Source organism: Zootoca vivipara, chromosome 17 (assembly GCF_963506605.1).
Source record: "Zootoca vivipara chromosome 17, rZooViv1.1, whole genome shotgun sequence".
NCBI classification, from domain to species: domain Eukaryota; kingdom Metazoa; phylum Chordata; class Lepidosauria; order Squamata; family Lacertidae; genus Zootoca; species Zootoca vivipara.
The window spans coordinates 3,932,275-3,956,084 of NC_083292.1; the positions used below are offsets into that span (position 1 = coordinate 3,932,275).

The 23,810-nt window shown below is 40.8% G+C and overlaps 1 protein-coding gene across 10 annotated transcripts in view; it reads left to right on the forward strand.

Annotated features, from left to right (window-relative positions):
- Positions 1-23,810, forward strand: part of MPHOSPH9 (M-phase phosphoprotein 9) — a 42,769-nt gene that overhangs the window by 11,743 nt on the left and 7,216 nt on the right. For 9 of the 10 annotated variants that reach the window (XR_009556948.1, XM_035098309.2, XM_060269943.1 and 6 more), the window contains 14 exons: positions 1,239-1,362; positions 2,004-2,097; positions 4,765-4,868; positions 7,732-7,854; positions 8,481-8,923; positions 11,182-11,337; positions 13,257-13,344; positions 14,491-14,706; positions 15,564-15,611; positions 16,476-16,540; positions 18,959-19,060; positions 21,542-21,682; positions 22,276-22,457; positions 23,337-23,501. Coding sequence is in view for 9 of the 10 variants with exons in the window: in XM_035098309.2 (XP_034954200.1) it covers positions 1,239-1,362; positions 2,004-2,097; positions 4,765-4,868; positions 7,732-7,854; positions 8,481-8,923; positions 11,182-11,337; positions 13,257-13,344; positions 14,491-14,706; positions 15,564-15,611; positions 16,476-16,540; positions 18,959-19,060; positions 21,542-21,682; positions 22,276-22,457; positions 23,337-23,501 (2,051 nt within the window). In the remaining variant the exon portion in view is untranslated. The remainder of the gene's footprint in view (positions 1-1,238; positions 1,363-2,003; positions 2,098-4,764; positions 4,869-7,731; positions 7,855-8,480; positions 8,924-11,181; positions 11,338-13,256; positions 13,345-14,490; positions 14,707-15,563; positions 15,612-16,475; positions 16,541-18,958; positions 19,061-21,541; positions 21,683-22,275; positions 22,458-23,336; positions 23,502-23,810) is intronic. The other variant, XM_035098310.2, reaches the window with a different exon arrangement.

Genomic DNA, 23,810 nt, shown 5'->3' on the forward strand with positions numbered 1-23,810 from the left:
ATATACTTGCTTCATTTTAAGCTCTGCTGGTACAGATGACTTAACTGCTGAAGGTGGCAGCCTAGCCTTTTGATGCTAAAAAGTGGATGTCTGTTCCTAAGATTTGAATGTTCTGCTTGTTAGAACCATTGGATAAGCACCTGATATGACTGAAAGTCCAACTAGGAGGGAAGCTTAAGCTGCAGACTCTAAACATGTTTAAAATGGGCTCTAATAATCTATATGGTATGGTCTTTTAAATACTAGAACTCCAGGTCCTCCAATGAAACTGATTCTTGGTAGGCTCAAGATAGGCAAAAGAAAGTGCTGCTTTGCACAGGGTATTAATCTTTAGAAATTTGCAGTGGCAAGATGTGGCAATGGTCACCATAGATTAAAAAACAGAGTCAATGTTGGAGGGCAGTAGGGCACTGTGAGGGGGAGGGACGGTTGCCCTCCTGGACTTTTTATGGCCTTTCTCCAAGGCATCTGACTGGCCATTGCTAGAATGTCATCCTTGTCTATATAGCCTTAATCTTCAGACCTCAGACCTTTTTATTTCCCCAATTCTTTTCTGAATGAGTCTGCTGATTATCTTCTAGTCTTGTGCCACACATATTTTATAGTGTGGTGAAGTTTCTAACACACACACACTTTTGTGTGTGTGTGTGCGCGCGCATGTCTTCTCTATGATGCTTAGAGTTTGGGATGCAATTGGTGGGGCTTCTGATATTTTTCTACTGATCAGCAGACCTCCCTTGTGACATATTGCTTTTGCTCCGTTTAGTTGGGGTTGCTACATGCCATGGAAGATTATTTTTTATTCAAGAAACAAAAATCCAAAGCCTCCCTTGGTTAAGGTGGAGCTAGTCATTTGTACCATTGTTTTCTTGAGTCTTTTTACTCATATTCTGCAAGTTCTGTAAGTGTTTCATTGTGGTTAGTTCTTTACAGTTGCCCAGATATTTGAGCTGCTGCAGGGTTTGAATTGTTTATCGTGAGTTGCATCATCTCTTCATTTTGATACAGATCTTATTTTAAATAAATTACAGGATGTCCTGTTGTAGCCTCCAGGGAGCAACTGCTTTCTTGCCAATATTGTTGAAACCCACTCTGTGGGTGGGGGGGAATGTTTGCCCAATCCCCCATGCCTAGAGAGTTCAATCTACCATAGTATCAGGCTGTAGCATGAAATAGGTCTAAAATAAGTGTTGCTGGGGCAAACGTTTCTTTCTCTTTTTCTATTTCCCTTATTGTAGTAAATCTTTAACATCATGGGCTCAAAAGTTAAAGCAAAACCAGCTGAAAAGAACAAATGTGGAGGAAGGGGATGTGCATTCTGTGCAAGTAAAAGAGCACTCACAGACTGTAACATTGGAGAATGTAAGTGGACCACCATTCAACCTAAACCCCTTCATTGGAATAGTAAATGTATATAGGATTGAGCTGCATTTTCTTTCTGGGATCCAAAGAGCTACATTTAGATGTGGCCAAGTATGTTTGCACATGCCCAACAGTAACCAGCTTTTATCAGTTTTTGAACAGCATTGAGGTTCCTCTCCTCACCCCTTCCTTATTGCAAACTGGTTTTGAAATCCCCACCCTTTCATGTGACAAGTTTCAGTTCACCTGAGCTTCTCTGTAACAAATACAATAGGATTTAATATAATGTATGTTATTAGTGAACCTAAGAAGAGTCTGCTGTATCAGGCCAATGGCCCATCCAGTCTAGCATTCTATTCTCACCGTGGCCTGTGGGAATTCCTCAAGCATGGATAGCCCTCTCCTCCAGGAATTTGTCTAACCCTGGTTTAAAGCCATCACTGCCTCCTGTGGGAGTGAGGTCATAGACCTCAGTGAGAACTTTGGTTAAGTGGCTATGGACAATCGCTTGTAAAATATTTTTTCTATATTGTTTTTGTAGTTGATGCTCACATTTTATTTCTACTTGATATGATTTATGTAACTTTTTAATTATTTATTGGTCTATAAATCATTGTGTCCCCCCTTCTGTGAAATTATAGACTAATCCTACTGCAGCTGTTCCATCATCATCTTACACTTTTTACCTCAATGAACAAAACGGAAGCCAAATTTCTTTCAGTTCTGGTACTTCAGGTATAGTTAATTGCTTTCTATTTTGCTTTTGTTGTTACTACAAATATTTCAAAATTGCAACTAAATGTAAATTGTGTTGTGACTGATTTTGGGTCTGTGTCTCCTTATTTTTGGTGACTCTGTATGTTGCAGTTTGGTAAGATTAAGAACACAGTCCCCAAAATAAACCCTATACCAGGGGTTGTCAACCTGGTCCCTACCGCCCACTAGTGGGCATTTCAGGATTCTAGGTGGGGGGTTCTACAGCACAAGCTGAATCCTCTTTCCATCAAGCACTGGTGGGCGGTAAGGAAATTTTACCATTAAGAAAGATGCATTAGTGGGTGGTAGGTATAAAAAGGTTGACTACCCCTGCCCTATACAGTCAGTTTGCAACTTGTGCATGTATAATTTAATAATTTCAACTTTATGCTGTTGATGGCTGACTGGTTGAAATTCCACAAATTAAAGGCGCAGGTAACAGCTCAGGGTTTTCCAGAGCCCTGTAAGCAAGGTGGAGAGCATGAACGTGCTCTGCCTTACTTGGGAGTGGGAAGAAGACCTATTTGGTGTGCAGGCTCTAGAGGATAAGATCGCTTGCATGGGGGCAGTTCCAAGGAGATGGACTAGACATGCTTTTGCATATACGGTATGTGCCATCTCTGGAACGTAAGCCCCACGCAAGGTGCAAGTTGGCTGTACCCACTTACCCAGCAGCAAGCACCCTTGAACTAAGTGGGATGTACTTCTGAACAGATACGAATAGGATTGTACTGTAAGGCACTATGCTGCTGTTTTTCTGCTTTTTATAAATTTCGATATGATAAACAGTGTTGTTCGGTTGAAAGTCCCCTTGTAAGAGCTTGACCCTGATTTTGGTTTTAAAATACCTTAAATGAACCAGGATACATATATGAACAAATAGGTATGAGATTTGGATCAAGGAACAACCTGGAAACAGAACTGGATTTGGGATAATTTCCATTTTAATATAATTTCAGGAGAGCTACTTTAAAATGTCCATGGTATTTAACATCTTATAAATTGAATATAAATGTTAAGATTAGATAAATGGAGATGTGGATTAAATAAGGCAGATTGTATATACATCTTTTGGAATGATTCACAAATAGAAATATTCTGGAACTCCATTCAGCCTAATATTTCTGATATGTTAGGATACCATATACCCTTGGAACCTAAAACACTTCCACATATTTATCTAAAATAAGTTATTTGAGAAAATTATCAAGAAATAGTGTTCAACCTTATAACTGATTATAACAGTTAAAAACTGGGAAAAGAAATTTTTAAACTGAATGCTTGGTACTGCTCACTCTGGAATATACTTATAATGGAGAAAATCACACATAATTTGAGATTTCAACAGGGACTAGAACTTCCAGCCACCATTTATATGATCTGGCATTCCTTTATGACGTATACAGTGGAACCATCGTTTTCAAGTCCACCCTTGTCACAAGTCTGACAAATCTGGAATTATACTTATATACCTATCATCTTTACTTAAACTTTGTGATTTTAACTCTTGCAACTACTCATTCTATATGCCTATTTTATAGTTTTGTTTTTATCTTTTATAATTGTTCTCTGTTTTACATACATTATAAAATAAAATAATAATAAAAAACACTTTACCCCATAAACATTGGGAAAGAAGCATATCTCCTACTATATCTGCAGGGATTGAGATAATTTGGTCCATAGTAACTGTGATTAAGCTAATATGTGACAAATGTATACATATAAACCAGCATAATAGGTTTATGGGGGAATGGGTATTTTTTGAAATGTTTTTGAACTTTCAATGATAATGTTCAATCATATGCTGCTTTCAACTTGCTGTAACAGTATTTCTTTATGCTATTTGTTTTTGGTTTATTTTGTTTATAAATAAAATATACACTGGGTTGTAAAACACCTGAATCCATTGGTTTAAGTCCTACCTTCCAGAGCAGGAGAAAACAAGCTTGCTCCATGTGACAGCCCTTTAGATATTTGAAGATGGTTATCATAACTCTTCTCAGTCTCCTTTTTACCAGGCTCAACATAGTTTCCTCAACCATTCCTCATAAGGCTTGGTTTCCTGACCCTTTGTCATCTTGGTGGCCCTTCTCTGCACCTTCCAACTAGTAAAACTGGCAAACCACTTTATTTTGCCCCAAGCACAATAAGCTTGGGAGATTCGGACCAGAGAAAAAACATGAAGAATGCCAATTGTTTTTACTATGTAATCCTATCATTAAAGAATTTATACCCCATTTTCATAGCAAACTGCTTTGATGTTGGTTCTCATATTGCAAAAGTGAGTGAAAAGTGCAACTGCTTTTTTATTCAGATTCAATGAACTAGTGTCGCTGTTTAAACCAGGATAAGGAAGGACTGATTTAGATGGATATCATGTTGAAATATGGTTAAGGACAATATTCTCATTACATTCTCAGCACTAGTTTCCCCAGAGTTCTCTGCAATATTAATACAGTATCTTTAGCATTATTTCATGTCAAACCCTGTTACTGCTAAAGCTCTGAAGCATAACATTTCAGACATGAGTTTTTCATAATGTTGCGAATTTGCACCTGTAATGTGAAAATCAAGAAAAGTAATGTCAGGCTTCACAGCTCTTTTCTTTATAGAAGTAAACTTTGATATATTTCTCCATTTCAGGATTGACATACTGGAAACTAGATGAGCAGGAAACGTACCATACTTTGCCTGAGAATTTCAGAAATGAATTTAGTGCATTTGCTACAAAGATGTCCTCGGACCAGGTATCTTTTGTGTGGTATTTGCTTTGGTAGTTTAATGGATGTGAGAATGTTTTCCCCTTGTTCTGCCACTATTGCTGTTTGGACTGGTTGGCAGGCATTTGCTGCCCAGCCAGTTTATTTTAGGGGAGCTGAGAAACAGGCCCCCTTTCTCTCTCCTATTGCTTCAAGGATCTATTTGCAGGGCATTTGAGAAAGTGGACCATTGTTCAAGTTGTTGTGGATGGGTGGGTTTGAATTACCTGCTGCAGGGTTGAGGATTGTTTTCAGTAAGAGGCATTTTACTTGGGCCCAAAGGCAGGGTAAATATGAAAAAGCAAATGGCTATGGTTCGTAATTGGGTTCATTAGCTGCTGATATTTTCTTTGACAGCCTTAATTATTATCTTTTACTCAGAACTGCCATAGGAGTTGGAAAATAAAAATGGGTATACTTGTATAGAATGACTAGGGAGGCGAATGAAGAGGAATGAGAGAGGAGAACTATCCATGTAGCAATTCAGGAGTGTTGAAAAAGGTGGCAGGGAACCAATACAAGGCAGGAGAAGGCAAGACGTGGCCTTAGCAAAAGGGTTTCAAGACCTTCAGGGCTCATTTAAAATGAATATTTTAAGCTCTTGTGCCAAGCTTCTAATTCTGGGTCTTTGCTATAAGTTGGCTGCTGCAAAGTTCTGTTTCATGAGACTTTGATGCACCTTAAAAACTAAGCAAATCTATAATTTAAAAAAGAGGCAGAAAATATGAAATGAAATGCTTTCAAATAATTGAATTCTGGCTACAGCAGATAATAAATAGCTGACCTTTAAAAAATTTCTGAAGGCCTTGTCATTTTTGTGTTATACAGTATTATTATGTTTACCTAGATGGATAAATTTCAGTACTGTACTAAGAAAAGAGTCATAATTTCCCTTTTCCCCTTTTCAGCCAATCATGCCTTGGAACAGTGGTTTTCACATAGCAGTTTCTTACGTCATTCTAATCCTGCATATATGGAAAAGCTATAAATAGCAGGTGTAGGGTAGCTGGTCCATAACAGGACTGGGTGGGGTGGGGTGGAGAGTATTACATCCTTTCTATACCCCCGGGGTCTTATTCCAGATCAGTCTCCCCTTTGCCTCCCATTTACTTCAGAAATTGTATGATTGGCTTTTTAAATTACATGATCAGTGCCTCCTCTAGTTTGGCCCTGTTTAGAGTCATGCTTGCCTCTTCTTGATTTATGATCACTCCTTGCTTTCAAAAAGAAGCTATACAAGTACTTGAGTTGCTGAGCTCTGCTTTCCTTTTGAGCAGAATTTGCTGCACTATCAACTAAAAGCATTACGTACCCTTGTTTTTTTTTAATAAAAACAACCCAGATAAAAGGAGAAAACTGCTTTTGCTAAAACTGAATGAAATTGGCCTGATCCAGGGGTCCTTGACATTTACATATTCTCTGGTTGCCATACATTGCTCCATGCCTACAGCTAGAAATTTTGTGGGGGATTGGGCTGGAGGAATATGAAAGTACCCAGGAGTAGGGCATCGTAAGTCAATGCAAAACAAGAGAAACCTGTTTGTAGGGAGCCTTTATGTTGTTTTATTGATTGATTGATTGATTGATTGATTGATTACGGCAATCCAAGCAAATAAAAGTATCATTGCACTTACTGTCCAGAACACTAGGAGGCAGAAGCAGCTTTGTGTCTTACTAAGAATCGAGGTAGACTTCTCCTTTTTGTACATCTCCATAAATGAAAGGGCTAGAGCAGAAGTAGCCAACGTTATGCCCTTCAGTTGTTGTTGGGATTTCTAGTGCCAGCCCCAGGCAACATGGCCTAGTGGTCAGCGATGATGGGAGCTGTAGTATAGCAAAATCCAGAAGGTGTTATGTGAGCTACTCCTAGGCTATAGGTTTATTCCCTTTATTAATTTACTGTATTAAAGGTGACAGTTCCAGGAAAGGTCTTAGAAAATTTCCAAGATTTTATTCAGCTTTTAGAGTATTTTTTTTAATTGCTCACTGATGTGCTTGCTACCCTGGGCACCTTCAGTGGGAAGGACAGAATATAAACTGAATTAATAATAATTTTTATCATTAATTTACGACAGCCCACCCCTTTTTTGGCTATGCTTTCATAGAATTACTGTGGGTACATACTTTCCCATTTCCCTAAAGTAGGAAGAGCGTACTCATGGCCCTAAAGGTAAGCCATAGTCAGAAATAAGTAATAGTTTACCTTGAACAAGCAGCATGCTAGGGCCAACGCCTCAGTTGTGCCTACTTTGTGTCTCCTTTTATTGCATGAGAAAAACAAACTATGAAGTGACTAGCTTAGCATTGTGTACAATCCCTTATTCTTGGTTTGTTAGGAAACTAACTCAAATGAACACATAACAGTAAGTCAGGCCCTCTGTGGCTTGTTTCCACTCTTTGAAAGGGGAGGCGAGGCGTGAAGCAGGCATGATTGAGCAGCATGCACTAGTATGCTGCTTGTTCATGGTAAACCAAGATTTATTTCAGACTTTGATTTAGCATCATATGTATCTAGAGCGGTTGGTATGAACGGGCAGGCACATAAAATAGCTGTTTGTGTGTTTAGATTTGTAATTGATTGATCTTAAATGTTTTTAATGTAAGATGCTTTGAGTCACTTTGTGAAAAAAGCACATGGCAAATACAACAATATTAACAATAAATTATTAATAATTACTGTTAATGATATAGCAATAATACTTTAATCCAATACTATAGCATTGGAACTTGGATGGTACCACTGTATTCACCTCCCCCTCCCCTCCCCCAAATGTTTTAGTTCACTTTGGCATCTTTGCGTTAAATATTGGGTGTTTGGTATTATTTTAAACAAATCTTTATTTATTTTTAGTTGTCTTCTGGTGATGAGATGAAGTCATCATCCTTAAAGGAAATTTATCATAAGAAACAAAGGGAATGTAAACAGCTTGTAGACTGGAACCTTTCCCCCTCACAATCAACTCACCCTCCTGAGGTAATCGTTTGCATTTCAGTGCCATATGTTGGATTGGAATCCTTCCATGCTTCCTCACACTCAATATTTTTTTTTTCTCTCTCTCTCTATATATATGTATAGGTATACGTATATAAAAATATCACCCTTTTCCCTGACAAAACACATTTGTTCCAGACTCCAAAATATAGTGTACTCCCTTGACACAAGCCCAATAATTAGATCTTTGCAAAGTGTCTACATACACACACACACACACACACACACACACACACACAACACACACACACCTACCTGTGTTATTTATCACAAAATCAGATGGTTCTTTGTTCCTTATTAAATCAGGAACACAACAATGGAGGGGGGTATGTCAATAATTTCACCTTCCATACTTAAAAAACATGGCAAAAAATGAACAGCAGCTTAACTTTAAAGCAGAAGCTGCAAGCTTAAATGCAGCTCACAGATTTAAGTAACTAACATTGTTCTCTCCCCAGTTATGCACATACTATTATGAAATTACAGCTGTAACACCTCTTAAAAATTTCAAAAGCTTCCTGTTTTTTATATCAAAATTTAAGCTGCTTCACCAGATAGTTGACCACAGATATTTTTCCATTTTAATCACTGTGATCTTTGTTTCCCAGATCCTGACCCTCGACCCAACATTGCACATGAAACCTGGCCAACAGAATCCAGGACTGCCTCCTCACTCCTTCTATGGGACACCTGACAGGATTTTGTTTTCTCCAGACTCTATGGCAGATCCTCCTTTTTCCATGCATTCAGACTCAGATTCATTGTCCCACATGAGCACAGTAACATCACCTCTGTCTCCTGGGCCTCCAAAATACACTTTGAGTACAACAGCTTTGCACAGTGACCCCTGGAATACTTGCATGTTCCAGAATGAAACTAACGCCAGCAGTTCTTGTCGTCCAAGCAATGAGTTCTTAAACACTGAAGAGGACGACAATTTGACACTCACGCCATCTTCAGCTGCCCACTCCCAGCTTCCGTCTGCCGATAATAGTTTGCCGGAATACAATATTTCAGTGACATGCATGGAAGATCCTGTGGTATTCTCCAAGTAAGGCTGATGTCAGTAAGAATGTTGACCTTCAAATAAGCATTGCAATATTCAGTAATTTGAAACTTCTGCTGACTTTCCTTTCCTGAAGCCTTCTGTTGAGTTAAATGAAGACGCTAAGCATTTTTACAGGCTTGAAAGTAGTCACTTCTGGCTGCCTGTGATGTGCCTGAATTTGACCAGGCCACGAAACCTGGTGAAACTTTCCTTAGAGACCAAATATTATAGTAAACGTTTGTGTGGGGGGGGGGTAGGAAGCATGTAGCTTATTTATTTTGCTACATTTATATTCAACTATTCTTCCATCATGGAACGCCAAGTGGCATTCTTGTGGTTCACAGGAGGTCTCATGAAGTCTTTCTGCAAAGTGCTAAAGTCTTATGTGCCTTCAGACCACACCCAGTAACTTATTTGCAAGGGTTGAGTTTCAGTTTTGTGGAAAGTGGCTAACTTGGATTCAGGCTGGATTATGTCATTTGAGGAGATCTCAGACTAAGGACCAAACTAGACATGATGCCAACAAAACTGCCTGTTTAGAACTCAGGGAAACGTGTACAAAGGGAGCTGAGCTGTGTCCCTTCTGGATACTTGGAACTTAGTTGGGGAGTTAAACTGGGAGGCGGTGGGTTAGCACTCTTAATCTGTGCCACCTTTTTGCTCTAAACACCACTCACTCCCCTATCTACTTTAACATGATTGGGCAGATGTGGATTTAAAAGTCTTCTGCTATCATGTCTTTTTTAACCAATTAAAAAAGCATACCTACCACCCTGCAGGCAAGCTACACCTTAAACAAAAATATATGTAAGAAGGGTTCATAATGTTCATAATCAAAAGCAGCCTAGGAAACTGCAATTTTGAGTGGAAATTGGAGGTGCATTGTCTTTTCCTCACTGGCTGTCATTCCTCAGAACCCTCACAAGGTATTTTCCCCAATACTGTAGTGATTTTCAGATTCCAGTTTCTCTAGGCCCAGGTCTGGTGGTGCAGGGCGCCAGGCCACCAGGGGCGCCACTGCGCCCGCTACGCCAGCTGAGAGGCGCGGCGGAGGCTGCCCCAGGTGCTCCTCTCAGCTGTTCAGCGGCTTCAGGCCGCTCTCTGGAGGTGCGCGGGCCTGGGGCCGCCTCCGCTGCGCGCAGGGGCAGCAGGACCGGCCCTACGGCCAGGCTGGGTTGCGCAGGGCTCCGGCCCTCCGGGTGGCAGCCGCGCTGCGCCCGCCCGCCGGAGGGATCCGTCGCACCAGGGCGCCAGGTATGCTTAAGACGGCCCTGTTAAGTAGCAACCTCCCCGGGCTGTCCTTCAGATTTATTTTTTTATTAGAATATAATTTTCCCCTGATTCGCCAAACGTTTGCAGTAAGGGAAGCCCAGTTGAAGTGCCTTTTGCTTACAGACTACAAGAAAACTTCAAAATACTTTGTATTGTACTTCAAAGAAGGAAATGCATTTGCTTAAATTGCAAGCTTTGCTACTTGGCAGAAAAAGCAGTATCTGAGCAATTGGAAATACAGACTGTTCTTTTTATTGAGATTTCCAATCTCAATTTGTGCAGCATGTGGAAGGTCCCAGGTTCAATCTCCAGCATTTCTAGATAGAGCTGGACGAAAGCCCTGTCTAAAATCCTGGAGAGCTGCTTGCAGACAGTGTAGATAATACTGAACTAAATGCACCAGTTGGTCTGACATCTTCCTATGACATAGCAGGTTTGCTTTTTATCTAGCAGGACGCTTTGTGATTCTTATGCATAGGAAAAGGAAAGAAATAAACTCTTGATTTGTGACTACCATTCTTACATGAAAAATCTGAGAAATTGAAGCTAGAAATTGAAGCATTTGGTTTTGCTTTATATTTTCATTGGATTGCACAGATATTCCAGCCATGGTACTTAATTTGGAGAGTTACGGTAGTTCAGAATGTCTGAGCTTGAATGAGACTCTGGCCTGTTTGCCTTGAACAGTAGAGTTCCCACATCAAGCTGCTTTTTAACTTCTCTCTTTCAAAAAAGGCTTGCTATGTACCATGGGGACACTACAGTTCAAGAAACACCCATCAGAGCTTCTGTATTCAGAACTAGTTGTGCACATGCCTTGTTATACAAGTGCTTTGGTGGGGAAGATCACTTGGCATCTGTTTGGGGAGGCAAATTTCAGTAGCTGTAGTTCACAATCTGTGGAAAACATGTGCCAGGATGGCCATTTTCTGTCTCTAAAAAATAGTGTTGCAAATGCATTATGACATATTTTTAATCTTAAAAAACAGGATTAGGCAGAATTTGAGAGAAAAGCATGCCCGGCATATTGCTGATCTACGAGCTTATTATGATTCAGAAATTCAAAGCCTAAAACAGCAGCTGGAGGCAAGCCATAAACCTCATGCAGAAGACTTCAAGAAGATCAATCAAAATCTTACTGACAGGTAATAGAGCTGCTTGGGACAATGTGCATATTTCCCAGCCCCCCTGTGTGTGTGTGTGTGTGTGTGTGTCTCCTTTCAAAATTGTTGTTTTTTTGGAGCAACTCTTTCTGATAGATAAATCTTTATTACGGTCACCGACCAGCACAGTAATTTACATTACATCATTATAGTAATGTTTAAAATATTTAAAAAACTTTTAAAAATGAACTAAAATAACTTATCTAAAAGGGATCAATCAACCTTTGATCCTTATTTTTATATTGATTATTTACTTTGCGCTGTAAATTAAGATGGAATCTGTCTGGCTCTATTCAGGAGTTAATTTAAGTACTTCCTGTGTAGGCACACCGAATTTTGATAGCGTTTGCACAGAATCTTGCCACCGTAGTGGTGACCTTTGGGTTAGAGTCTGAAAGGAGCCATTTAATTTGCAATTCTTCAGATCGTCCAGGTAACTTGTCAAATATCTTTAGGGTAGATTTGTTTCGGAGGTCTCTGTAAAAGGAGCAACAAAAAAATACATGGGGGGTGGTCTCTCCAGAACTGCACGGGCAGAGTCTGACTTCTTGGGGAACTTGTCTAAACTTCCCATATAGAACCGCTGACGGCAGTATATGAAACCTGGCCAGAGTAAACGCCCTTCTGTGTGATGGTATCTCTAAATGGGTTAGATAATCAGCTGGAAGCAACAGATATCTTCGGTCTTCCGATATTGGGAAAGATGGAACTTTATTTAAATCATTCTGCTTCTCAATGTCAATTATTCTCTGTTTGACCATATTTTTGGCTTTATTGTAATTACAGGAGGTGAGTTTGTTGAAGGCCTATAATTTGTAACTTATTTTCAATGGCTCTAATCCATGGCGAACGATAGTTTTCTTTCAGTATCAACGGGACCAGGCCCTGAGGATTGTGATGTAATTTCAGCCATAGATTGCACACTTGTATCCAAATTTTTACCTCCACCCGTATCATTCCTGTTTCTAACCATAAGGTGGCATTTGACACACAGGGAGGTGTTTGGAGAGCCGCTCTAATAAACTTTGACTGGACTGTTTCTAATTGGATTAAACTTGGGATAGGGGCATATAGTTGAGCCCCATAGAGTCAACTCTTTCTATATATTGCTTCCTTCACTTTTAAGATCTAGGGCACAGATATTGATGGCTACATGAAAATATATATTGTGGAATCTTTGAGATGCCCGTTTGAGATGCCAGTCTTAGCAATGGCGTTATAACATCACAACTAGGAGAGCTTTTACAGCCCTCTACCTAATCTTTTTCAAATAGCTATGATATTCATTATTTGAACTGTCTCATAGGATTTACTAACCTTTGGTTTACACAAAACTAGAGTCTTATTTTGGGGAATTTTACCCCAGACTGTGGTGTAGCTTTCAGTTCTTTTCAGAGTCTACAGTCCCTGTCTAGTTTTTGATAAGAAAACCTCAGCCCCTAAATATTTTCCTTCTGAGGAAACAGATAGAGATTTTCCAGTGAAACGAGTCACTCAGCCGGCACCTCGTCAAGGTTTACTTTATTTAGAGGTTTCTTTGAGAAATTTATGTTTTTTCTATATCAAGGTTTCTTTTGGGAGATTTAAGCTAATTTTGTTTTTGTTTTTTGGAACAATTATTAGTTTAGTTTTATTATTATTCACTTTATCAATATCTCATTTCAGGGATTTATCACAGTATAGTTTTGTTTTTGCGCTAGTTAGGCAACTCAGCTAAAAATACTGAAAAATCTTTTTTTCATTTCTATCATTTTCTTTTTTCTTTTCTTTTTTTGTTCTGGAATTTTTTTTAAAAAAATGTATTTATTAAAGATTTTTTCAAACAACAAAAACATACAAAAATACAAAACACAAAAAGAAAATACAAAACACAAATTCATTTCTATCATTTTCATTTTTAGATGTGACCACTTACAGGCAGCATTGGATAAAGCTAATAATCGCATGAGAGCGCTTGAAGATAAAAATAGCACTCTGGAAGCAGAAGTGGTAAGTGTATGTCATGTGTCGAATTGAGCTCAATTACAGCATATAGAAAGATTACCAAGTGAGACGCTACAAGTCTGATCTGTCAGCCCTTTGAGCTACTGTATATGTTTTTCTGCTGGACCTTGGGAATCCTTATCTGGCACAAGGCAGCATTTCTTGTAGAGATGCCTTATTTCCCTGAGGTCTTGATTCCCTACTAGGATCCTAGTTATTAGGTTTGGCTATAAATAAATAAATAATCAGTCAATCTTGCCTTTCACCAGAAAGCTGCTTATTTGCAATATAAGCAGTAAAATGTAATTGATAATAAACCTTAATTACGACTTAAAGTGCAGATAATTTTAATTTTTAATTTTAATTTCTAAAGCACTTGTTTTTCTGGGTGCTGTATAAAGACTAAAGATGGCCCTGGCCCAGCCTTCAGACTTTCATTTTCAAAGGTTTGATAAAAAAGGAAAGCAATATGGGGAGGGAAGAGAAGAAACAAGTAGAATTAAAATGCAACTGTTTCTTAATGCCTATGTGGAATAGCAACTCAGGAGATTTTCCTGGGAGAGGAACACAGTGGTTGTTGGTCCCAGCTGACCCACCATGGCACATAGAGGGAGGACTGCAATGTCCCCTTGTGGTGCCTGTGAGCTTACGTGTGGGAGAAACTAGGGAAACAGCTCTATTGGGCCCTGTGTGAGCTCTCTGCAGACGATGTATCCGCCCTCTACTGGATCAGGTCTTCCAGTAGCACCTTAGAGACCAACCAAGTTTGTCATGTATCTGTCAGGTATCTGAAGAAGTGTGCATGCACACGAAAGCTCATACCAATGACAAACTTAGTTGGTCTCTAAGGTGCTACTGGAAGAATTTTTTTTATTTTGTTTCGACTACGCCAGACCAACACAGCTACCTACCTACCTGTAACTGGATCAGGTCTGTTAGTATGTTGTGTTTATATCCACTGCATGTTATTGGTACCTCTCCTAAAGCTTGCAAGCAATAATAAAAATGAGAACATGTTGTGTCTGAATCCTATATCTTGTGTCTCAAAACATTATATTCCTTACAATCTTAGCTTTGGTTCTGCTTCTGTTTTCAAAGTAGGCTTCTGTTTATGTGTGTACCTGTCTGATACTTGGCCTTCTTTTATTTCAGACAGACTGGAAAGAGCGCTTCTGTACTGTCAGCAATACCACCAAGGCCTTGCAGGAACGTATTGAAGAAATGCGCACCAGTGGTAAAGAGAAAGATAACACCATCAGCCGCTTGAAGAGGAGGCTTAAAGATCTAGAAGAAGCATTTGAAAAAGCCTACAAGCTCTCAGATAATAAAGATGCCAAGTTAAAGGAAGAAAATAAAATGTTCCAAAATGTAGGTTGGAAAAAACAGGGTAACTTGGATGTTTGAGTAAATTCAGCTGAACAATCCATTTGTGAGGCCGAATGAGAGCCCCATTATAATCAAGCAGCTGCTTGAATGAACCTCTAATTGAGATAATAGTCCTGGAACTTTGTAATAGGAACCTCTTTTTGGACACTGCAGATTCGGCTAGCCATTAATGGAAATGTCTCTACACTTTTATTACAATTGTCTCTACTAAAACAATAATACCTTTGTGGTATGCTGCTCTTAACAAAGAAATTGTGACTTCTAAAGGCAATGGGGGAGCATTTTTCTGTTCTGTTTAATTCCAGATGGCTAAGTGTTGATTTTCAGCAGCTGGGGAGGCAGATCTTTGGTCTCTCTGCCTACTCAGGTTCTTTTCTGTCTCTAGCAGCTGTCTTAGTTCACACTCTGTATTTCTGGTATTTCTAAACTAATTCTAGGTTCCTCAGGGTATTTTTTTTTATAGAACAACCAGGGGTAGACTGAAATTCATCAAAAAGTTGAGGAAATTTGTTTCATTTCTGTTTTGTTGGGCATGCCTGATAACGGTACTGAGTAAAGCTTAGTAGGTTACAGTATCTGTATAGCACTGCAGTTGTTAAAATCTGTAGTCTTGAGGAATTTTCTCTAATGTTAGAGGGGAGCGGATCATTGGTATTCATATTCACCACAAAGGTAACATTCTTGCCTATTTGAACATTTGCTGTTATTTTTAGGAGGGCAGGGTTCTTGCCCAAGCATCTTGATCCTATCCACCCAAAACATTTTCTTTCTATGTGGCTGTTTCAAAGTATAATCACTAACTGAGGGAGGAAAATGTAATTACTTTTATTTCTTCGTAGCTTTTAGGAGAATATGAATCCCTTGGGAAGGAGCATGAAAGAGTAAAGGTGAGAAGCAAATTCACTTCGTACCAAAATTTTATTCTATGGAATTTTATGTGTACTGTATTTAAATAGAGAGGACCAAAAGCTGGAGGGGTTTTGGAGGGCTGAAGCCTTGCAGGGAACTCTTATGCAGAGAAGTCTGTTTGGAAGAAAGCCTTACTAAGTTCAGTGGAATGTACACTCTCTAGATTATTGCCTTAAATTCATAATGGACATCCTCCAGATGTGCATTGTACTGTCCAGAGAAACTGATACACTAAGGAGGGGGGGGGTAAATTATTATTTTTACTCCTCAGAATTCAGCCTTTGTCTGCAAGACATTTTAACTATCAGAAATGATAACTACCTAATGGTCACTAATCCAGCCATAAACAGAATTTGTTTTGCACCAAGCCTCTTATTCATTTATCCATATTGTGCAGATTATAGTGTCTCTCAGCTGAGAGAGCAGCAGGGGGCTAGATAGGCCTGCTTGAATGTGCTTAGCACCAGAGAATTGAAGGTGCTTAGCACCAGAGAATCAGTTAGAAAGACAGATTGCTTCAGCAAGTGAACGTGGCTGCATGTAGGAAGCCTAAAAGAAAGAAAGAAAGAAAGAAAGAAAGAAAGAAAGAAAGAAAGAGAAAGAAAAGCCCAAGATGATCTGTTGGTCTGCAGCAATCCTGACAGAGTACAAGTATGAAGATAAATTATTGGTCAGTGACAATGAAGCAAAACGTGCACTGAACTTACTCAAGCCAAATTGGATTGATGCCCCTATAAATAGTAGTTACATGTTCTAATCTTTCAAGATTAGTAGAGACCAATTCTGTATTTGTTTTACACTTTATGCAAGCTTAGCATGTGACCTTTTCTGCCTCCTTACAGGATACCTTAAACATCACTGAGAACAAATTGTTGGATGCACAAACTCAGATTTCTGATTTGAAAAGGTAAATATGCCATTTAATCCTGTGTGAGGGGAAATGTTACCGCTTCAAATAATGTTGTAAAACTTTCAAAATCACTAACAGATTGGAGAACTGGGCCCAAGCTAACAATGAATTTTAATAGGGACAAATGTAAGGTTCTGCACTTAGGCAGGAAGAAACAGATGCACAAATATAAGATGGCGAACACTTGGCTTGCCTGTAATACACGTGAAAAGCATCTAGGGGTTTTGGTGGACCACACGCTTAACATGAGTCAAGAGTGCGATGCAGGAGCAAAAAGAGCTACAGTAATGCTGTTCTAGGCTGTATCAACAGAAGTCTAGGGATCAAGGGAAGTAATAGTACCACTCTATTCTGCCTTAGTCAGACCACACCTGGATAACACTGCATTTCTGGGTGCCACAATTTAAGAAGGCTATTGAAAAGCTGGAACATTTACAGAGGAGGGCGACCAAGATTACCAGGGGTCTGGAAACCAAACCTTATGTGGGATGGTTGAGGGAGTTGGGTATGTTGAGCCTGGAAAACAGGAAACACTGAGGAGATATGATAGCCATCTTCAAATATCTGGAGAGATGGCAGATGGATCAAGCTTGTTTTCTCATTCTCTGGAGGGTAGGACTTGAACCAATGGCTTCAAGTTACAGTGGTGGCTCGCTAGACGAATGCCCTGTTCGACGGATTTTTCGCTAGACGAATAGGTTTTGCGATCGGAGGTTGCCTCGCAAGACGACGAGGTTTTCTATGGCCGCTGCTTCGTCTTCGTTTTCTAAAAACCTCTGATCACAAAACCCTACAGGGCATTCCTCTAGCGAAAGGGGAACAAGCTGTAGTGTGGGAAGAAGGCAAAGGAAGATGAGCTGTCAGCACCTGTCAGCTGATCTTCCTTTGCCTTCTTCCCACGCTGCAGCTGGTTCCCCTTTGTGTTTTGCCGGTTGCCGCGATCCCGGCTGTGTGTCGGGCGGGGTGGGGGAAAGGCAGAGGAACGATCCGTTCCTCCACCTTTTCCCCACCCCACCCGTCACACAGCCGGGGGACAGAGCCGAAGATCGGCGGGCGCTGCTTGCCGGGGCTTGTCATACAAGTCCCCGCAAGCAGCACCAGCTGATCTTCAACTCTGTCCCCCGGAGCCGAAGAGCGGCAGGTGCTGCTTGCCGGGGCTTCAAGCAGTGCCCGCCGCGCTTCGGCTCCGTCCCCCGGTGCTGAAGCGTGGCGGGTGCTGCTTAACAAGCCCCGGCAAGCAGCGCCCACCGGCTCTGTCGGGCGGGGGGGAAGCGGAGGAACGATCCGTTCCTCCGCTTCTCTCCCCCCCCCCCACCTGGCACACAGCTCTCTTGGCTGGGGAAGGCAGGCAGGCAACAGAGCAAGCGCCTGCCTGGCTTCCCTGCCACCAGTCCCCCAGAGCCCATAGGAACGCATTGATTAAGTTTCAATGCATTCCTATGGGAAACCGCGACTCGCTAGACAAATTTTTCGTAGGACGAATTTAGTCCTGGAACGAATTACAGTGGTGCCTCGCTAGACGAATTTAATTCGTTCCACGGGTCTTTTCTTATAACGAAAAATTCATCTAGCGAATCCCATAGGAATGCATTGAAATTTTTTTGAATTTTTTTTTGTCCATAGGAACACATTAATTGAATTTCAATGCATTCCTATGGGAAACCGCAATTCGCTAGACGAATTTTTCATAAAACGAATTCGTCTAGCGAGGCAACCTCCGCTCGAAAAATCCTTTCGTTAAGCGGAAATTTCGTTAAGCAGGGCATTCGTTAAGCGAGGCACCACTGTAAATTCGTCTAGCGAGGCACCACTGTACTAGAAAGGAGATTCTGACTAAACATCAGGCAGAACTTTCTGGTGGTAAGAGCTGTTTGACAGTGGAGCCAACTGCCTCAGAAGGTGGTGGACTCTCCTTCCTTTGCGGTTTTTAAGCAGAGGTTGGAAGGCCATCTGTCATGGATGCTTTAGTTGAGATTTTTTTTTGCATTGCAGGGGGTTGGACTAAATAACCCTTAGGGTCCCTTACTATTCTATGATTTATTTAGTCATTTGCAGCATTCATACCATGCAACATATTTAAACTACTATGTAGCTCTTCTCAGAAGTGAACCCCAAAGAGTTTTGTGGTACTTGCACCTAGAATTGCAGCTCAAACTGTGTACAACACTGTTCTTTTTTGACTGTTTAAAAACGTGTATGGAAGTCCAATGACACTTTGGTGGTGATTTCAAAGCTTCAAGTTTCCTGGTCCAGGCACAACTAACAAATTCTTTTGTGTGAGAACATCAGCAGCTGCCTTGCACTGAGTCAGACCAGCTTATAAAATACAGTATCTGCATTGACAGTGATTGGCAGAGTTGTTGGATCAAACATTTTATGCCATTGTTTCTGATTATATTTTTGCTTCCACTATAGAACTGTCTCAAAACTTGAAGCTCAGATCAATCAGCTAGAACATGAAAACTTGCTCAAATTTCGTCATTTTGCAGACAGTCACTTCAGAACATCCTATGCCAAGTAAGCAAATGATAAATATTACCTTGTGAGAAAGTAAAGTATACGTTTCTCACAAAACTCTGATTTTTAAGAAGGATAAACGTAGCTATTCAGTTTTCCTTGATAGAGAATAATCACAACAGAACAGATGCATAATAAAGCATTAATAAGAGGCTTTCTGGATATAGCAAGATCCCCACTGACTTACTGCAATTGTCAATTTTCAATAATGTAGCAATGATACTTTCTCATGGTACTATGTGTTCTTGCTGTATATACAGTGGTCTGATTGTCTATTCTATGAACCATGCAAGATCATCTTGAGCAGGCATTGTTTCGGACTCTTCGGACAGGGTTAAGTGATATTTTTCAGCCCAATGGACACATTTAGTATTAGTATTAGTATTAGTAGTATTACCGTATTATTTATTGAATTTATATACCGCCCTATACCCGGGGGTCTCAGGGCAGTTCATAGAATAAAATCAAGATATAAATCCACAAAATACATAATAAAAATAAAAACATCAACCCAATAGCCCCCCCCCCAAGAAACCCACATTATTATTGTTTATTCCACTCCTGGAGAAACCACCAGGTTGGGGGGGGGGAGACCAAAGGCAAAAGCAGGTGGATCAATGAATGTTGCTCCTGCGTTTTGGAATAGTGGCCTACATTCTAGCCATGTAAATGCCAGAGGCTTAAGCATACACCCACCCCATCTCTCTGTCCAGGCCAGCAAGAGGCAGGAAGAGGTGCCCTTAATGAGGTGCCCTTAGCAGATACTGCTGATAGCTTCACAAGGGGCAGGAGCTCCAAGAGGGCATAGAGTACAGCCAGTGAGGAGTGTGGCCTGGAGAAGGCTGGAGCCTGGGAAGCTGATTTGATCCCTGGGCTTGAAGTTTCCACCCCACCACAGCTCTAGGGGTAACAAGTAGTTCTCTAAAAATGTTCCCTCTCCTACCCCACAGATCTCTGCCCCCAAACAGTAATTTTAATGAATTACAGCAAATCAGTTCTCAAACCATCTCTGAAAGTTCTTTACTTCAATTATTGGATGTTGAATATTCTTCAAATAGTCTCAGACTTGGTTGCTATGCTTGACACACAGCAATATTTCATTTCAGTCTTAATACACTGCCTATGAAACCTCTAGTGTATAAATTATTATGTGCAGTACCAATAAAACACTTGCTCCCTACATCAACTCTTTAGTCCCCCAAATGAATTATTCTAGCATTCTGGCTTAAGTTTAATAATACTTTGCTAAAATGATAGTGCATTTATTAAAATTGATGCCTTCAGAATGTCTCTTGGTAAATAAATTCTGCATTTCCCTATAAAGAAATTCTGCTGATTTTTGTATTTTAAGACTTGTTTATATGGACCTTTCACATTGTGCTTAACAGTGAGTGCCATGAATGGGGTATATAGATGGCTAGTTTAAAAAAGAAAATGAGATTGTCCCAAACCGCTAGGAAAGCGAAAGGACTGAGATATTATAAAATAGACCCCTTTCGTGCAGCAGACAATTTAGAGGAAAGCAAAAGAGATAAGGACTAACATTTATTGGACACCTGTCTCAATGAGGTACCCTTAGCAGGTACTGCTGATAGCTTCACATTGTTACAGAACTATACTGTATTTTTGTAAAATTTGTTGAGAACTGAAAAATTATTGGCCTCTTAAAGTCAAGCAAACATTACACCAAAAGTAGAGAAAAGACAAATGAATGTTCATTGGTGGAGCGTGTCTCCATGCCACCCGGGAAGTGTGCATGCGCACCCACTCCAGGAGCAGGGCAAAGGGCAGAGGACAAATGGAGCCCACTGCACCTGCCACCGCTGGAGCAACACCAGCCCCAAGCAACATGGGTGTTGTGTCGTCCTCACACCATCCTCCCTGGATCTGTGCCTTGCAAGGCTGCTCAGGGAGGGCAGTGTGAGAACATGACAGCCATGCATACCTCGACCCCAGGCTTGTGTGAGGGATCGAAGGGTGCACGGCTTCCGCGTGCCCATGCCACTGCCTCCGGCAGCCTTGCAAGGCTGGGATCAAGAGAGGGTGGCACAAGAAGGACACAATAGCCTTGTGCCCCTGATCCCAACCTCACTTTTGCTGGGGAGGCTGGGATCGAAGGGCACATGGCCACCACATCCCTCTCACGCAGCCCTCCCCAAGAGGTCTCACAAAGTGGTGCAGGAATGGCTCAGAGAGGGCAGCAGGAGCAGTGTGCGCCCTCAGAAAAATGCGCCCAGGGCAGTTTCCCCAGCAGGCCCCCACCATGCTCCAACCCTTTGACTGTTTTACCTTCCTATAGATTTCTCCCACTTGAACTTAGTTATTGTGTACTTTCCAAAGTGGCTTCCTAAAGCTGTTTTCCTCAGCTAGCTCTGTGAGGGTGTGGGAATGATTGTTCCTATTAATTTTGGCTAGTTAAATGCTGTACTGCACGAGAAATGAAATGTGAGCTTTCCATTAATTCTCAAGTTTTCTGCCTAGAAGCAAGCTAGCAAGCTCTGATGTGAGCAGAAGGAAATGGTTGATACCAGGATCAGAGTATTCAATCTTCACAGGCCAGCCATTAGAAGCCCAAGAAAGCTCCAAAGATAATCGTTTGGAAGAAACATACACTTCTTGCAGGTAGGGTGACTTTGCATGCTAAACTGGCAAATAATCTCTCCCCCAAGGAGAGGACTCTGTTAGCATAAGGAGCGCTCTTCCACTGGTGGCTCATCCTCACCCACCACTCATGGGCTTTGTATCAGGGAAGAGATATAAAATGAGCCTGCTGTGACTTCTTTGCAGTTAGGTGGGAATTCAGAAAACATTTTCTGTGGCGTTTTGTCCCTTTGTCTCCTTTGTATGTGGTGGGTTGGATTTATTTTATTCATTTAAAATATTTATAATCCACCCTTTACATGCCTGTCCCACAGTGGAAATACATTTACAACAGCAGTGACAGAAATTCAGATAATCCAGTACATCTCCCTTCCCTCCAAAATCCTAAGTAGATAAAATTGAATTAGCTGAAAGTTCAGTGCCTCTAATTTCAATGGGACGTAGCAGAAAAACCATAACCATGTTGATCTCAATAGGTCTTGCTGCTAGGTAAATTGGACTAGAATTGCAGCCTTAGTGTGGCTCGACCCCCAAGTATTTAAATTGGTTAAGTATTTAAATTGGTACAACACAGCCCACACTGAACCGTGTGTCATCCCATTGCACGTTTCTAGATACCATACACCTCCAGAAAAGGATGCATCCCCAGATCCGTCGCTGACAAGTGAAATTTCAAAAAAAGAAATCCAAGTCCCAGAAACGCCCATCATAAAAGCCTTTAAAGAACTTGAAGGAAGGAAGACATTGAAAAACTGGGCCACTCAGACAGAGAAAGAGGAAGCAGCTGCTCCTACAAGTAAGTCACCTTGAATTCTCCTTGGTTTCCTCAGTCCCAGGGTTTTGCTGCTATTTCTTTCTTCCCAGGGATTAGAATAATCCTGGCTTGGTCTTTAAAGGACAGAGAGCCTCTATGTAATATGCAAGAACAGTAATCTCTCTGTATGCAGAAGGGCCCAGGCTCAGTCCTCTGCCTCTCCAGATAGGGCTGGGAATGTCTGTCTGAAACTATGGAGAGCCACTGCCAGTTGGTGTAGACAATACTAAGCTAGATGGATGCAGTCATTCAACTGTATTAAGGCAGCTAGCCTTATAAAATTAGCTCGTCTTGTTAATATGAGGGGAAGGCAGTAGAGTGGTCAAAAAGTGAGTTGTATGAGATTGTTAGCCAAGCCAGCTTTAGCCAGCTTTTTAACTCATAAATGAAATGAAAGCTTTTGTGTGCCTAAAACATAGGAAGTGTAGTGGTGGGTGTTCAGTTTTCCTGAGTCTTCTCCCCCTAGCAAGACTCCTCAGACCTTTTCTAAGAAACCCCTGGTGCCATTCCTTCAGCTTATTCTGGATTACTCATTCTTTGGCACATTCTCCAGACATAGGGAGGTCTTGAGAACCCATATCACAGGACTTGTACATGTTTTTTCGGTGAGCTTTTGATCTTTTTCTTGCTTTCAATAATGTGTTATGATTCCCCTCCAATTTGAAAGTATCTTTAAGTTTGTTTAATTTTTGAGATTGGTCTGATTATCTTTGTTTTGTTAGTTTTAATTTTCTTAAGCTGATTTTTTTCTAGGGGGAAAGCAGGATGGGAAATCCTAAGAAAAATAAAGCCTAAGAAAAATAAGGCCTTTGAATCCTAAGAAAAAGAAAGCCACTTTCTTGCATTGCTTGTATATTTCAGAAGCAACCACTCGACGTCCCACTGTTGGATTTGATGAAACAGCTCTCAGTGCCAGCCGGTCCCCAGAGAAAGGCAAAGACCAACTCAGACACAAAAGATACAGCTCACCTAATGGTCAGAGGTCCTCATCTCTTCCACCTTCAAACAGGAAGTCAAACACTCCAAGTAGGAATTGCAGCTGCAGGCTGCCCAGCTTATAATTAGGGTGTACAGAGCCATCTTACTTACTGTGATGTTAAGAGCGTTTCATAGCTCCATGGCTTCTTATTCTGCTGCTCTTTTAAAATTTGAACTTTCAAGGAATGGCAAAGGTTTTGTTTTTAAATCCTGTAAATAAACAGAGCAGGAAGGTGCTATGATGACTGCTCCCAGACAACCTTGATCAATCCAACTAACCTTAAGATGAACTACACTGAGGGGTGGGGGAAGCAGGAAGGTTGCCCCACAGTAGGTTACCAGGAAGTCCATTTCCAC